General features: G+C 41.3%; 1 protein-coding gene across 4 annotated transcripts in view; it reads right to left on the reverse strand.

The window, feature by feature from the left end:
• Window positions 1-15,892, reverse strand: part of PYROXD2 (pyridine nucleotide-disulphide oxidoreductase domain 2) — a 375,192-nt gene extending 359,300 nt beyond the window's left edge. The window contains exon 1 of one of the 4 annotated variants that reach the window (XR_011204918.1): window positions 15,640-15,892. Coding sequence is in view for 3 of the 4 variants with exons in the window: in XM_069239656.1 (XP_069095757.1) it covers window positions 15,640-15,769 (130 nt within the window). In the remaining variant the exon portion in view is untranslated. The remainder of the gene's footprint in view (window positions 1-15,639) is intronic. The other 3 variants (XM_069239656.1, XM_069239654.1, XM_069239655.1) reach the window with 3 other exon arrangements.
• Window positions 15,893-17,296: the final 1,404 nt, after the last annotated feature.

Consider the following 17,296-nt stretch of genomic DNA (forward strand, 5'->3'; position numbering starts at 1 on the left):
TCCATTGAGCATTTGCAAGTTCATTTTCCCTCCAGCCACTTTCTTCCCAACCCTGGAAGAAGTTCTAATTCTGCCATTGTCAGGAGTAAATGTCCAACCTTTCTTATTATGGGAAAATATTAGAGAGAAGCTGGTGAAAATCTTTAAAACATGCAGGTTAATAGGTTTGCAGACTCAAAGGCATTCCAGCCCTGGAACTATTGCTTACTGCTTCCTCCAGCCCCAGTATGCAGATCTGCAGAAAGGTGGCAAAATAAGGAAATTGCTACAGTAGGGATTGAAACTGCAAGTATTCAAGCCCTACTGTGGTAGTAGCCCTGGCATAATCAGAGAGGCTATTATCAGAGCTCTTACATAATGAGATTGCTGCCATAATTTGGCGCCACACTACATGGGACCAAAGGGACAAGTAGATCTTTTTACAGGACAAGTAGATTTGAGAAACAACCTGTCCCCTGGACAAGTAAATATTTTAATAAATTCCACACCCCTGATCAATAAACATCATCATATATAACTCTGGACTCAGTAATCTTCACACACCATGACCCATTTGGCCATGAATAACCACACATTTTAGTAAAGTTCAAATGTTTATTTCCCTAGATTAATAATGCTAATATCACATAAATTAGTCTCAAAACCAAATGATAAACATACATTACAACACTGGTTGACCAAATCTTCCAAAGAATCTCAATTTAGCTAAAGCATTAAACGTTAGGCATTCAAGAATCACAGTACAAATTGATAGAAAGAATAACTGTGCAATAGAAATTACATACATCTGGATTCAGCAAATAAACAACATCAACTCTTTGTTAATAACAGTTCGTTAACATTTTCTATGTCTCCCTACTAACCTTCTGATTAGAATAGCATGCTTGGGCTTCATGCAAAAACAAGTTAGTCAAAGTTAATTTGGAAAAACATCTAACTGTGGCTCTAACAAAATAGCGGTTGGTACTTAGAAACAAAGAACAAAAATTTACAACCAAGACAATAGCATTTGTAATACCTCTCCTCAATATGGATCAGCAAGTTGCGATTTTCTTCATCAGTTGGACATCCGTCTGGTCATCTTCAGCAAAAGGACAATGAAAGGGAATGGTTCAGGCACAGGGGTCTCCAAGCAATCTGAACCATTTAAGAAGCAATCTCTAAGGGACAGCATCAATCATTAGCCATTAAACTATAAAGTTAAAGTTTAGAAATAAAGTCATCAGGAACTGCTCAGCTCTTCAATCAGATCAAAATAGAAAAGATGTGCCTCTCCTTCCTGCAGTCAGGCTAAGTTAAAATCTTCTAAAGAATACCCCACATTGAAATTTGTCAGAAAATCGTACGTTTACAGTTAATCCAATAGAAATAAACCCCAAATCTAAGATACAACCAAACTGTCTTTCACACGTGGATGATTGCCTCCTCTTCTCCTGTTCCCATTGTCAGACTCGGCAGGTAAATTTCTTGTAACAATCTGTACTCCAATCAGTGCATACAGTGTTGGTTCCTGGGAATATCGCTGTCTCATGCAGCAAGATTTACAAAGTTTCAACTTCTAGTACAAGACACTCTAGCAAGCAGTTCTCATGAGAAAGTTAAAAGACATCTGGTAAATGTTTGGTCAACACGGTGTGCATCTCTATTTCTCTGGACATACATGCCCATGATTTTTATTCAGACATTGCAGCTTAATATGAGGTTGCGCAAACTAGGTCCAAACCTTGCTAACTTAAGGCCTAACTTACAGTTACTAAGCAAATACATAACATAAAATCATTAATATAATGCACTACTACAATTTCTTCTATTCTTACACTTTGAATATTAGTTAATATGCATTCACTAAGAGTATTACCCATTTTGTGGGGGCCACCCAAGTGGGCACATTTTCCAAGTCGCAAATTATTTTCTCTATTAGCCTAATTCCATGCAAATTCTTAACTCATAATATTTAAAATGCATTACTAATAAATTCGGCATTTACAATCCCTCCTCTGATGACTAAATATGTCATCACACTTTACATCATTCCATACAGATTTTTGTCCACCTAAAATTTGCTTTCCCTAAAACTTTTATTTCTTCTATCCCTTTTCAAATTTTCCCTAAAGATCTTTTCCATTTTAATCTCTTCCCTCCTCTGATGATTTTTCAATTTCTTCATTTTAATCACGTGATACAATTTATAAATTCCCCATGTTCCCATTACACAAATCACAATAATCAATATTACCTGTATTATTTTCAAAATTATCCCTTTCCCAATGTTGCCAGGTCAATTTCCCACAGAAGCAAAACCTTTGCCAACTTTTTCCAAACTCCAGGTTCTCTCAGCTCATTCAAATCAGTGCTATCATTAGTTAGATTGTTAATTAAGCCTCTAATTTCTTTACTATCATTTGGTATAAATGTGAAACAATGTTGCAAGTTTAGCATTTTACAAACTCTGCCCTCTTTTGCTAAAAGGATGTCTCATGTAAGGTGGTTCTGAAGAGTCAGAGATCTTACCACAGCCATTTCTGTATCCATTAGGATCATTGCTCCTGAAAATTTAGTCAGCATGTTATCGACAATAGTAGACAACTTTCACATTTTTCACTGAATTCAGAATAGCTCCCACTGAGGTAATCATTGCTCCAAATATATCTCCCACTATGCCAGAATAAGATTCTCGCTTTTGTCTAACATGATGTAGTTCAGTCAGTTTGGGTACTTTATTCAGGTTCTCAAGTTGAAAAATCTTTGGGAAAACTATCCCCAAGTAACATGTGCCATACCATCCTCTTGGAAGATGGTAATACGCATTTGGTCCACAGATGTAATAAACTCCTGGAATTGCTGGGTCTTGTCCATTTAACATAAACGTCCATTTACATAAACAAAAACAAGTCTGCATTCACTCGTTCCCACAAACAATGTGTCAGTACTAGATTTAGTCCTATATACACAAATTTTCCCTATGTGTTGTGCATCTAAAGCTTATTTCCCTTGTGTCTTTGCCTTACTAAAAGCATGATCATTTCTAAATGTCCTTTTCTCTAAGCCCTTTGCCTAACTCTGCCTTTCTCCTGTCAGCAGCCTCATCTAAGAAGCTCTTTTCTATAGGTGTCAGCAAGCATGTGAGGTTGTTCTTGTGAGAGTAAGCTGTGCCAAATGTCAATGTAAATTCAAAGAATCCTCTCACTAACTCTATATTATTTTCCGTAGCTACTCTACTCAGGTACTTAATTATAGGGATAAATGAAAAAACTAAGCCATGGTTTGCGTAGAAATACTGAATGTACTTCTGGTTATAGAAGCTTGTAAGACTACAGCTTATTCCATAAGTAAGGGCCAAATTATGGTAAGTATTTCCTTCCTCTACTGATGAAAGAATCTGCGTGCATACATAACATTCCCTTGCATTCATCGTCTCAACATACTCAAGCAATAGCCGACAGAAAACATTAGAAGAAAGAGCTCCTTGGTTGCTGTCTACGTGCAAGTATTTCTCATCTATTCTAAACATATCTAATTCCGTAAGTGTAGTATTTGTCTCAAAAGCAGAGGTATTGTTGGCCACAATCTTGTCAAGCAAAGTCATACTCAAAATCAATAACAAACACTCTATCATGCATATAATCGTCAAACCAATACCTATGTATTTACAGCACCTATTGTTTCTAACCTGCTGATTTTGGTTACTCATGATCTGTAAAGAATCAGAAAGTAGAAGAGAAAATTCTACCTGTGCAAAAAAAAAAAGCAAAACAAAAAATATTCAAGCTTCTTTAGCAGTTATTTGTAGCTTTCAGTCTTTCTTCCAGGACCCTTTTGTCAAAAATAGGTAGTTTGTCAAAATCAGTAATTGGTCAAAATCGGTTTAGCAGCTTGTCATATCAGGTTATTTCAAAAGTCTCTTTTGGTTACTTTCAATTGTCTCCTTTTCACTTGTTTCTTGTTATTTCAAAAGTCTCTTTTGGTTACTTTCAATTGTCTCCTTTTCACTTTTTTCAGTTTTACAACTTTACAAAGTTCAGTTCATTGATCTTTTTCACATGCCAAAATATTGACCTGGAATTTCTCCATCAAAACTAAAAGAAAAAAAATTCACTCTGCCATTCACTTGTCGTTGCATACTCCCATTCAGGACCTGCGTACCTTCGATTTGCAATTCGCTTTCTTTTCAATCTTCGATCTCCACTTAATTCTCCATCACTCAAATCTTCCCTTCTTGTTGTGTCTATTTCTTCTTCAATTGTTGTCACTGTAATTGCTTCTTTCCTCTTTGCTTGTGATCTCGGCCACTTATCTCCTTTCAGTGGACCTTTTGTTAATGCTCTTTTCAGTGTTGGACTTGTAACTTCTTTCTGTTCTGCAGGGTTTTCTCTTGATGTACCCTCTACTGGTTCAGGAGGAGTCAGATCCTTTTGGCTTTGATCCGCCTCAACTCCTTCCCCCTCTGGGTCTGTCATTTGTTCTGTTTGTCTTTAAAGACGGTCTGCTTCTGGGAGAGCTCTCCTCTGACTAGCCTCTCCTGCTACCTCAGTTGAGGTTGGTTCACTGTCACCCTCACAGGAGTGTTTGGACCACTTTCGGTTCGCTCAGATTCAGTATCTGATTCTCCTGCTCCCCCTCCAATTCTGGAGTTGGCCTGAAAGTTGTTAGTACTCTTCATCGTCCAAAGGTCAGGGTACTTTCCAAGTATAGCTGGCATGAATCCAATTCGGGACTCCAGCGCACTTCACAGCTGCAGTAGTAACCAGTACTACTTGGTAAGGGCCTTTCCCGAGGCTCCAAGCAAGTCTACCTCACATGTTTTCTTATCACAACCCAATCTCCCACTCTCAGGTTGTGGCTTTGATCTTGAGATGGTTGCTGTGTGGTGGCTTCCACCTGATGAGAGAAAGAGCGAACCACTTCAGCCAGACCTTTGCAGTAGTCCAACACCATATCATCTGTTATGTTCACAAGAGGAACCGCTGGCCATCTCATTGCTCTGCCCATGAGGATTTTGTGCGGCGATAGTAAAGTTTTCCTATTGGGTGTGTTTCTCATACTCATCAGAACAAACGGCAGTACGACTGGCCATTTCAGCTTCATGAACTCACACATTTTCGCAATTCTGGACTTCAAGGTACCATTCATTTGTTCAACAAGTCCTGAGGCTTCAGGGCGGTAGCTAAAATGCAACTTCCGCTCAATGTTTAAAGCTGAACATAGCAATTTAATTACTTCATTGCTGAAATGACTTCCCCTATCTGATTGTAAAGAGACCGGAAAACCAAAATGAGGTATCACTTCTCTAAGCAATAACTTTGCTACTGTGAGGCTGTCATTTCTTTGTGTAGGGTAAGCTTCAGTCCAGTGTCAAAAGATACACACAATCACCAGGACATATCTCAATCCTCCACACACAGGCACTCAATGAAATCCATCTGCATCCTGCTAAATTGACCTCTTGCTCTTCCAATGTGGCTTATATTGACCACAGTCCATTTACCCACGTTCATCTGCTGACATATAATGCAACAATGGCAAATTGCTTTGGCAACCTGTCTAAATTTTGGATTGAACCAAAATTACTTAAAGGGGCGAATCACTGCATCCCTTCTGACATGTGCTTGACCATGATAATATTTAGCCATTTGTGTCAACAAACTGTTTGTTAAAACCACTTGTCACTCCCCGGACACTCATACATCATCCTTATGCTGAATACATTTTAACTTTAACCAATTTTTCTTTTCCTCCCTATCAACAGTCTCCTGAAGTACTTTCAGCTCTTCCAATGTGTCAATTATATGTAAAGCATAACCGGTACAATTTTCTATGTTATCTCTTAAACAGGAACCATCAACAAAAATAATTTAGTCATTTTCTTCCAATCGGGTATCTTTAATGTTAGGTCTTGATTTTGTGCACAAATCAGTAACCTTCAGACAGTCATGTTCAACTTCTTTACATTTTTCAACCTCAATATTTTCTTTTGGATGCAAAGTTGCTGGGTTAAGCACCTTTTTCAGCATTACATTGGGAGAACCCAGGAAGACAGTTTCATATCGCGCCAATCTGGCGTTCGTCAGGTGTTGAATCTTGATTCCGGTAAGCAAAACAGCTATGGAGTGAGGGACCACAGCAGTTAAAGGAGATCTCATCACAATGCTCTCACTCTGAGAGTGGGGCTTAGTCCAACTGCGGCCACTGTTCACAGTCGCCAAGTAAAGCTGCTGCAACTGGGTCCAAAGTAGCTGAAAAATATGCTACTGGGTGGTTTACCAGAGCAAAGTACATGCCTCATGCTCATTACAAAACAACATGAAGCGTTTTGTGTAGTCCAGCATTCCCAAAGCCGGGGCTTTGCACAGACTCTCTCTCAGTTCAGTAAAGGCTTTCATACAGACCTGATCTAACACTAGGGGATCAATAACCTCTTTGTGAGCCAGCTTCTGCAGTGGCTTTGAAATAATTGATAAGTTGAGAATCCACTGGCGACAATAGCTCACCATGCCCAAAAACATTCTGACATCTCTTGGTGTAGCTGTGGGATCCATCTGCTAATTGGCTGTAACTCTTTCTCTGGAAATCCTTCTAGCTCCTTTTTCTATTTGGTGTCCCAAGTATTTCACTTCTTTCTGACAATATTGTAATTTAGCTGGGGACACTTTGGCCCTGATTCATACTTTTTTGTATTTTGTAAGTCTGCGCCGCTTTTGCATCAAAAAACGACGGTAATGTGGTGCAAAAAAAGTATAAATCAGGGCCTTTATGTCCGTTGTTCCCTAAGTGATTCAATAAGGAAATAGCATTGTACTTACATGCTTCTTTTGTCTTTGACGCAACCAATGGATCATCAATGTACTGGACTAACGTCGATTAGAAAGGCATTTCCAATGACTCCAGATTCTTTTTCAGGATCTGGTTGAAAACGGATGGTGACTCTGAAAATCCTCAAGGAATTCTGCACCAACATTAGACTCAATCCAAAAATTTCAAACAGAAAAGAAATTGACTATCCTCATGAAGAGGTACAGAAAAGAATGCATGCGACAGATCCACTACGGTGAACCATTCAGCATCGCATGGGATCTAAAACAATATCACTGCTGGATTTGGCAGAACTGAACAACATTTAATCACAATATCGTTTACTTTCCTCAAATCCTGAACAATCCACAATTTCCCACATGGCTTTCGCAAGCCCATTATCGGTGAATTACATGGGCTGCTCAGTACTTCTTTCAAAACACCTTGGTTTACAAATTCTGCAATTATGGGAGCAATCCCCTCAATTGTGTCCTGTGTCAGGTGGTATTGGGGTATCTGGGGAAAAATGGCATTTGGCTTGACTGGTACCTTAACTGGCTCAACTCTTTTGATTAGACCAATGTATTTTTCTGTAAAATCCCACATCTTAATTTTAACTGTTCCCTGTAAGTCAGAAGGAAGAGCTCAAGTTGTAAAGACTGGAAAGAAACTGATCAAAGGGTACTCCTCATTCACTGTGTCACAATCTGTTTCGGCAGGCAAATCATCCTCATCATCACTGTTTGTCTGAATGGCAATCCCATTATTTGAACATCTTGTCTTACATAGCAAATCTCTCCATAGTAAGGATACTTGCCTTTAATCACAAACTACAAAATTGTGTAATCCTTTAAAATCGCCAATTTTAATCTGACCCGGTTCTGTGACTGGATTGTTCAAATACTGATTGGCAACTCCTACAATCTGCACTGTCTTCCCTGAAATTGATAAGTTTGGAGCTTCTGCAGTCCTCAATGTAGAGCATGTAGCTCCTGTGTCGACTAAGAATGAGACTTTGTGACCCATCACTTTTCCATTCACATATAGACCTTTCTGATCTACTTCTAATGAAGCCGCAAACACGCATTCCTCCTCATCTGAACTTTCACTCACCCAATCATCATTTGCTTCATCCTTAGTGTACAGTGGGAATTGGTGTACTGTGTTACTACTCTGGTTAAATCTTTGACCTGTGACCTGCTGAGGAAGCATCACCTGCTGCTGCTCCATTGGGCTTGAGATATTTGAATTTGTTGCCTAGGTACCATTTCAATTGAGGTTCCATTTGCTGTGACTGGGACCTCTGCAAACGTAGCATTTGCACTTGTTCCATGGGTTGAAAACTTTGCATTGAGTTCACGTTATTTTGGAAATTCGGATTTTGACCTCTCATTCTTGGTCCTCTCGTATTTGGGAAAGAATTGATTTTGTTTGTCTGCTGAATGACACCTTCCTGACCTAACATCGGACACTTCCATTTCCAATGTCCGAGGCCTCAACAAGCGTGACATGGCAACAATCTTTTCATTCCTTGCACATCACTCTGAACAGCAACTGTACTCAAATCAGGACCACGGTTCACATTTTCAATTCCACCTCTACCTCTACCTTTCGCCTGGTTCTGCAACCACATGTTTCCTTGCTGCTGCAGAAAATTTTCCTGCATTCCTGTTTGTGCTGCTTTAATCTTCATTACCATTGCCTTCTCCTTCAACTTTCCTTGCTTCAACTCAATATCGTCACTACAGTACTTGGCATACTACAATACTTCATTAATCGGCTTTGCTTGCCAACAAATCAAATGATTCTTAATCATCTGGCTAATTTCAGGTCTCAATCCCTCAACAAATCTGAACACAAAATGAATCATGTCTTTTGTCTCAATTGTCTCTGTACCACTATAATGTTTACATGCCTGCAACAGTCTCTCATAGTATGCATGTATCGATTCTTTAGCTTCCTGAGCTGTCCTGTCTATTCTCTGCCAATCAATATTCTTGGGTGAATTTCTCGTTTTCAAATATTCAATCACCTTACAGTAATATTTCATTAAGTCAGGAGATGGTGCACTTGTAATTGGATCTCTCTGGGGTTCTCTTGTAGGCCAATCTACATTCCTTTTGCACTCGACCCATAAGTCTGCTGGAACTACTGTTTCTAACAGGGTGTTCATATCTTCCCACAGGCATTTTGCGAGCTACACAAACCTATCTGTTTGATGGTACCCTTCCACTGGCTTCTCTGTTAACCTGGGATAATCATTTGTAAATGACAATATGTCATTCCTGCTCCAAAGGACATTGACAAAGTTTCCTCCTGGAATTTCTGTCATTGATAATATTTTCACTGGGTCCTCAGTCTGCTGCACACTTGCAGTAAAATTCCCAGAATCCCTTTTCCTCTAGTCTCTCTTCTTCACCCATCTGCCTTCACACTTGCCTAATGCTCCCCATGTTTGAATGCTCTGTATTAATTCCCTAATGTGAATTTTCATTCCCGGTATCCTCATGTTCTCAAACTCTAACCTGTAACTGCTCTTTAAGTGCTTTTATTTTTCAATTTCTACGTCATATTTTCCTGCCAAATATGCCAATTTCTGATGTTCTATTCCTGCTTTGTTGGTAACCAGTTTACACAGGTAATGCAACTCATCTTCTCTGTATGAGTCAATTCTGTTTACCCCATTGTTCCTTCAATCAAGTCCTCTGCTTCTAGCTTAAGCCTGGTCAAATTCAGGGCACTTCCACCACTGGTATCACCTTGGGTCGACTCAGCTTCTCTAACCATTTAGTTAACTGCTGAGCTGTTAAGCCTTGTAATGAAATGTTGTTATTTCTTGCAGCGAGCATTTTCTGTAACTTCAGGCTCGGGGTCTCTGGTGTTACCATGCTTAGATTGGAACATGTCTCGAATCTCCCCTGACTATTTGGAGGAGTTCTAAAAGAACCCAAATCAATTAACAGATCTGCTCCATCAATTGTCGGATTCAAGGTTTTCTGCTCACTGCTCCTGTTATTTCCCTGGGTGAACAATGGTATGAATGGACCTATGGTAACCGATACTGACACTGCATCTGGATTGGATCTGGTATTTGGATCTCTCGGGTACATTATCCCTGTATTCTGACTCATCAATGCAGACATCTCTGTCTGTGATCCTATTATGGGGGTGTATCTCAGGATTGCCAGTGCTTGCATTGGAGGCATTAAATTCGGTGTGGACTCTATCTGGATCAGAGTTGGCTTTTGATCAATTTGTCCTGTCAGCACTACTAAGTTTGTTGCAGTATCTACAGTAGGCACATTTGGGTAAATTCTCAGTATGTCAATCTGCAGCATAGGCATTTGAATCGCAGAAGCAATTGGAACACTATGACTAACCTGTATCTGGCTCTGTGTGGATTCATTTGGTGTCAGAGCTGTAGGGTCTACACTGGTATTTGAAAGTTTCTCATGTGCTGCATATGGTGGGGACGATTCCTCAGTAACTGCAAAATAAACTTGTCCTCATCTGAATCTTCATCGTAAGTTAAAAACTTTCTAGACTCCGTGGACCTCTGCTTTTTGTCACTGGAAGGATAGGAATCCCTCTTCCTAGTACTCTTTTTAGCCTCATTCATGTTCTCTTTGGTAATTGCAGGAAACAACTTAATTCCCTGTAAAGTCTCAGTTCTCCAAAATTTCTGCTCACTAACCCATCTCGCCTCAGATAGAGTTTCTCAGCTTTCCTCATTCTCCTCTCCAACTTAAATTGCTGTTGCTGTCTGGCTACTAGTTCCCAAATAGCTAATGCTTCGAACTATGGAGGTCTCGGAGGAGGTTTCAAATCATACAGCACCCTCCTCAAATTCTCCAAAATTCTCAAATTAAATGTTCCATGGGCAAGGAATGCTAAGCTCCCGTCTCCCTCTGTTTGTTCTTCAAATACGATATAGGCGGTGTAATTTCTCCTATTCTAGTTGGAATAAACGTATCTCCCAGTAGGGCACCCTTTAAAGCTTTAAAAAATGTCATTCTCAGTAATTTACGCTCCTTTCAACCTAATCAAGAAGCAACTTTCAATCCCAAAATCCTTTTTGCCTACCTTCCTAACCAATTACGCTTCACGATTGTCCACCAATCCATTCGTGACCCTTCTCACTAACCAACCTATCCCAGTGCGGCTCCGATGACGTCACAGTCACACGTACAGCGGCTGACAAAGCACTTTAGTTTGCTCTCCTAGACTCAGATCCACGCAAAACTAAATGCGAAATATTGTGAGCACTTAATGAAAATCAATACACAAATGTGTCTGTTTACTACAGGTAGGGAACACAATCGCTTCAGAAACCTTACTGATTTTTCACTGTGCCATTTCGCTCTGACAGATACTCCTTCTATCTCAGTTTCCCTGACTCACAAGCAAAATTTGACCTGCAAGTTTTGCTCTCAACTGATCATTGAATCCTCCTATTGCACATAGGACTCACCAAATCTCAGTCGAAAACTATCACTCACTTTAACGCGCACTCTTGAGTTTGTCAACCACGCCCGATTGACCTATTAAACAGACAAATTACAACATAAACCGAGTGTCTCATACACTTTTTTAATACTCCGGAGTCTTAGACCATGCAGGGTCTGGATACCAACAACCACGGGGATTTGTTTTTTAGCACAAAGCACCACACACATGTGAAGTTTGACCACTTCCCTACTCTCACACTTCTGAGTACGCAAACTCCTTTACCAACCTCATTAGGACTACACAGACTCCCTATCCATTCACAAACATCACAATTCACCTGCAATTTGCTTAAGCTGTGCATGCGCAAAACCTACTTCATTCACACTGTCACTAGAATGCCAAGAACATCCTCAAACAAGCATTGGCAAGCTCCAAGATTCTGGGAAAGTCACAGTAGATTCTTAGGGAGACATAGGCCCTCATCACGACCCTGGCGGTCCAAAGACCACCAGGGCCAGTCTGGCATGTCACTGCCGACGGGCCAGTGGTGAATACTGCCAAATTAGGAGTCTGGCGGTTTATCCGAAGCCAAACTGCCGAGCCTCCACCCGTCCCACCACATTACCGCGTTCTGCCAGGCTAGAGGTGAGCACCTCCAGCACCGCGGAACGTGTGATAAGGCGGGAGACCACCAGCATTTTTCTGCCGGTCGCACTGCCAGAAAAAGCTGGCGGTCTTGCACCCTGGTGACAGGAATAAGCAGGGAAACTCTCACACACACACACATCCACATACCCGCACCCACACAAACACACCCCCACTCACCCACACATTTGCGTCATACACCCCCATTCATACTAACATACATACACAAACACTGCACTTATGCACGCATTCACACCTCCTCCCCCTGCACCACATACATACATTCATTCCACCCTTCCCCCCTGCACCGCATACATACATTCACAACCCCCTACCCCTGCACCGCATACGTACATTCACACACCCCTGCACCACATATGTACATTCAGACACTCCTTCCCCTGCACTGCATACATACATTCACTACCCCCAGCACCGCATAAATACATTCACTACCCCCTGCACCGCATACATACATTCACACCCCCCTCCCCCTGCACCGCATAAATACATTCACTCCTCCCTGCATGGCATACATACATTAGCCCCACCTGCACCATATACATACACTGACACGCCCCTCCCGCTGCACCACATACATACATTCACTCCCCCCTGCACCATATATATACAGTCGCCCCCTCCCCCTGCACAGCATACATACATTCTCGCCCCTCCCCCTGCACTGCATACATGCACTCACCCGCTCTCCCCGTTTACTCACACAAACACTCTCCCCGTCACTGTCCACTTACACAAACACTCACCCCCTCCCTGTTCACTTACACACTTACACACTCACCCCCTCCCTGTCCACTTACATGCACACACATACAGGCACTCACCCCTTCCATTCCCTCAATCGCACTCGCACTCAATCGCTCACACCCGCACTCAACCCATCCACAAACATTCACCCACCCCCTCCCCATCCACATACTCACTTACCACCACCCCAATCCACAATCACTCACTCACCCCCAACCCCATCCACAAACACTCACTCACCCTCACCCCATCCACACTCACTCACCCCACTCCCCATCCACAATCACTCACACACACAAACTTGCACCCACAAACACCTACCCTCCCTCCATGCACGACACACACGCAGATACGCACACACACAAGCACGCCCCCTCCCCTGTCGGACGATTCACTTATCTCGTCTGCCGAGGAGGTTGCCCGGGAGAAGACTGGTCCTATCGCTTCCACCACCAGCAGCTCCTCACCATCTGGACACCGCCACTCTGTATTACCAGTTGTTATATGGTGTACGGTCTCATTTTGGCATGACAGTACCGCCTCTGCACTGCCAACCGCCAGCACGACTGGTCTCGGATTTCCACCCGATTTCGGGCGGAATTCGGAGATCAGTCGTATTAGGTGGTCTTAAGACCACCATCACTGGCGGTATTTCGGCAGCTTCGGCGGTCTTTGGAAAAGACCGCCTAAGTCGCGATGAGGGCCATAATCGTTTCTCTTTGTATCATCGAATCTGGAAATCTTAATCTTTACCAACTTCTCTACCAAATCTGTGAATTATTTTGATCTCTTAAGGAGACTACCCATCCGACTCTTCTACCACAATCTATGGAGGAAAAGGACCTTATGTTGGCCTCTTAAGGAGACAAACCATCCTACTCTGCTACCATTTCTGTTAGCGTGTCTGTCCTTATTTGGTCCTTTATTGCTAATCTATAAAGGGATGCGTTAGAGGTTCGATAGACCTTTTGACTACACTTAGAGTGATTCCACCATAAGTCCCAAATTCAATGGAAATACAACATCATAATCAATAAACATCATCAAATATATCTCTGGACTCAGTAATCTTCACACACCACACACACCATGACCCATTTGACCATGAACAACCACACCTTTCAGTAAAGTAAAATGTTTATTTCCCTAGATTCACAATGTTCATACAATGTAAATTAGTCTAAAAACCAAATGGTAAACAGACATTAACAACACTGGTTGACCAAATCTTCTAAAGATTCTCAATTTAGCTAAAGCTTTAAATGTTGAGCATTCGAGAATCACAGAACAAATTAATAGCATGAATAACTGCGCAATAGAAATGACATACATCTGGATTAGCAAATGAACAACATACACTCTTTGTTAATAACAGTTTTTTAAAATTTTCTGTGTCTCCCTAACTAACCTTCTGATTAGAATAGCATGTCTGGGCTTCATGCAAAAACAATTTAGTCAAAGTTAATTTGGAAAAATATCTAACTATGGCTCTAACAAAATAGCGGTTGGTACTTAGAAACGAAGAACAAAAACCTACATCCAAGACAATAGCAATTGTTATACCTCTCCTCGATATGGATCAGCAGGCTGAGATTGTCTTTGTCAGTTGGACATCCGTCTGGTCCTCTTCAGCAAAAGGACAATGAAAGGGAATAGTTCAGACACAGGGGTCTCTAAACAATCTGAACCATTTAAGAAGCAATCTCTAAGGGACAGCATTAATCATTAGCCATTAAACTATAAAGTTAAAGTTTAGAAATAAAGTCATCAGGAACTGCTCAGCTCTCCAATCAGAACTTACATGGGAAAATCAAAATAATAAAGACGTGCCTCTCCTCAGTGCAGTCAGGCTAAGTTAAAATCTCCTAAAGAACTTCACACATTGTAATTGGTTAGAAAATTGTACGTTTACAGTCAATCCAACAGAAATGAAACTCCAGATCTAAGATATAACTAAACTGTCTTTCACACGTCAATGATTGACTCCTCTTCTCCTGTTCCCATCGTCAGTCTCGTCAGGTAACCTTCTTGTAACAATCTGTACTTCAGTCAGTGAATCCATTGTTGGTTCCTGGGAACATCGCAGCAAACTTTACAAAGTTTCAACTTCTAGTACAAGACGTTCTAGCAAGCACTTCTCATGAAGAAGTTAAAAGACATCTGCTAAATGTTTGGTCAACAATACATCTCTATTTCTCTGCACATACATTCCCACAATTTTGATTCAGACATTGCAGATCAATATGAGGTTGTGTAAACTAGGCCCAAAGCTTGCTAACTTAATGCCTACAGTTATTAAGCAAATACATAACCTAAAATCATGAATATAATACACTACTTTAATTTCTGGTAGTCATACACCTTTAATAATAATAAATATGCATTCACTAAAAGCATTACGCATTTAATGAAGGCCACTCAAGTCGCACATTATTTTCGCTATTAGCCTAATTCAATGCAAATTCTTAACTCATAATATATAAAATTCATTAGTAATAAGTTCAGTGTTCACACTACACACACAAACTTGAATGTGCAACATATCAATCAAAATTGATTGTGAGGGCAGGACTGGCTGGCACTAAAGGGTGATGGCAGGCTAAGATGAGGAATCCCAGCCATCAACATTTTGAAACGTGATCTCTTCAACCTAGAAGCCCACTCTAGCCCTCTTCTAACATTGCAGCTTGTCTTGCAGTTTGCTAATGTTAGGGAACACGTCAGTGTACTCTGCAAAAAATATCCGAATGCCCACACTGCTCGGTAGTTTATCTTTTGCACACTGTGATTTTTTTTACTATATATTGCATTAACTGGTGTTCGACCGACACTATTAAGGTCTCCTTTGCCAACTTTAAAATTATAGGGTTTTATGCAAGAAACCTATAACATGTTGTGCAGTGCCTCTTCACGCTTCAACTTGGCTAAATGTTTTCACATGCTCAGTGCCCACGGCTACACACCACAAATTCCAAGCTGCCGTTTTACCTCCTCCCACGATGACCGCATCGTACTTCAGTTTCAATCGCCCTGTTGCTCTGGAGTGGGTCCTGGAGGTGAACTTGGAGACCTCTCGTCCGCATAGCCCCACTAACCGAGCACCTCCTGCAGCCATCATTAGTTCACACCAAGTAAAGCTGCTGTGCTGCAGCGCGTGAAGGCTCAGACTGCCAGGAGCCTTTGAACTTTCTTAAGCCTCTTGCAACAGCTCCTGCACCGTATATCAGCAGTCATGTCACGTGCCTTGTGCAAACGAATGCGAGGGAAGAAGGAAGCAGCTGCAGCAGCAGCAGTGTAGCTAGTTCTAAGAATGAGGCCACAAGTAAGGGGCTATGACACAGGCAAATTTATCAATCGCCCCTTTTGAGGCGGAGACTAACCCATTTTTTAATAGCAAAGTGGTTTTAAGGTGTCTCCCTCCTAAAATTGCCTCTGTTTCATTATACGCAAGTGGGGAAAGTACATTCCCCATTTTTTTCCAAAATCTCCCACTGACCAGTTTGGAAATGTTGGAATGCATGCCATACATGTCAGTAGACCCTATTCAGGCGGGAGACACGATTGTCTTTATGTTGGATATTCCCCCGCAAGAAATTTTCTCTCCTTCAGTAGACGTCAATGGAGGAAATACATTCGCCCGATTATGTTTAAATAATCTCCCACTTTCTTCTTGTAAAATGTTGGCATGCATGGTATGCACAAGCCACTGCAAAGCAGGGGTGCAATTAACCTAACGTCTGTGCATTTCTGTGAGTTATGTGGGTCTCAAGGGCCCCGACCATATTCTGCAGGAGTGACCTATCATTTTACATCACACAAGTGCTTCAAAGGCAGAAACGTTACAGAATAAGACGTGCGAGACCTGCAAATTCTACTCAGACAGAAGGCATACGATACAAAAAACCTTTTTCACTTTCTTATATTTTTTTAAATTTCATATTGCAAAAACACGGCCCGGGGAATAAGCACCAAATTGCATTACAAAAGGCCAGATTAATTGTGTCCTTTTTTTTAGGCACAGAGAGATTATGTGATTTTTCCCAGAATCAGTGCTTAATTTGTGCTTGTTGTTTCGGGTGCTGAGCACCGGCACTTATTTGTGAGGGCCGGAGCTTCTTCTTATGACTCAAGCATTTGCTGCGAGAAAAAGACACATATGGGAAAGATGGAAGTGGAAAAACTTAAAAGCGTCATAGAAGGAGAAAGTAGAAAGTTGCAGGATGAGCTGAAAGGGCAGGGGTGGCCGTAAATAGATTGAAGAGTCCCGAGATGGCTTCAGATTTACGCTGCCTCAGTATTCAGTGCTGACAGATTTAATTACAGCAGCCTCGTGTTTAAGAGAAGGGCTTTGAGCACCGGCACCTCTGTATTTACAAATTAGGCACTGCCCAGAATCATAGGATGCTGAGCCGAAGACTGTTCGAAACTGGATTCCAAGTTCCACATTTGGAGCTCTCGTCATTAGGCCAAATATCCTCCTATTGACGAATCACCTTAGAGTTCTTGTGGCCATTTCCAAAGATTTATTGCATGGAGTAGAATATCGTCAAACATAAATACAGCAAAACCTTTGACAGCCTAGCAAAATAAAATAACTCAAATTTTCATCCACTTATTATATTGCATTGCAACCATTATATAGCTG

Source organism: Pleurodeles waltl, chromosome 6 (assembly GCF_031143425.1).
Source record: "Pleurodeles waltl isolate 20211129_DDA chromosome 6, aPleWal1.hap1.20221129, whole genome shotgun sequence".
NCBI lineage: Eukaryota > Metazoa > Chordata > Amphibia > Caudata > Salamandridae > Pleurodeles > Pleurodeles waltl.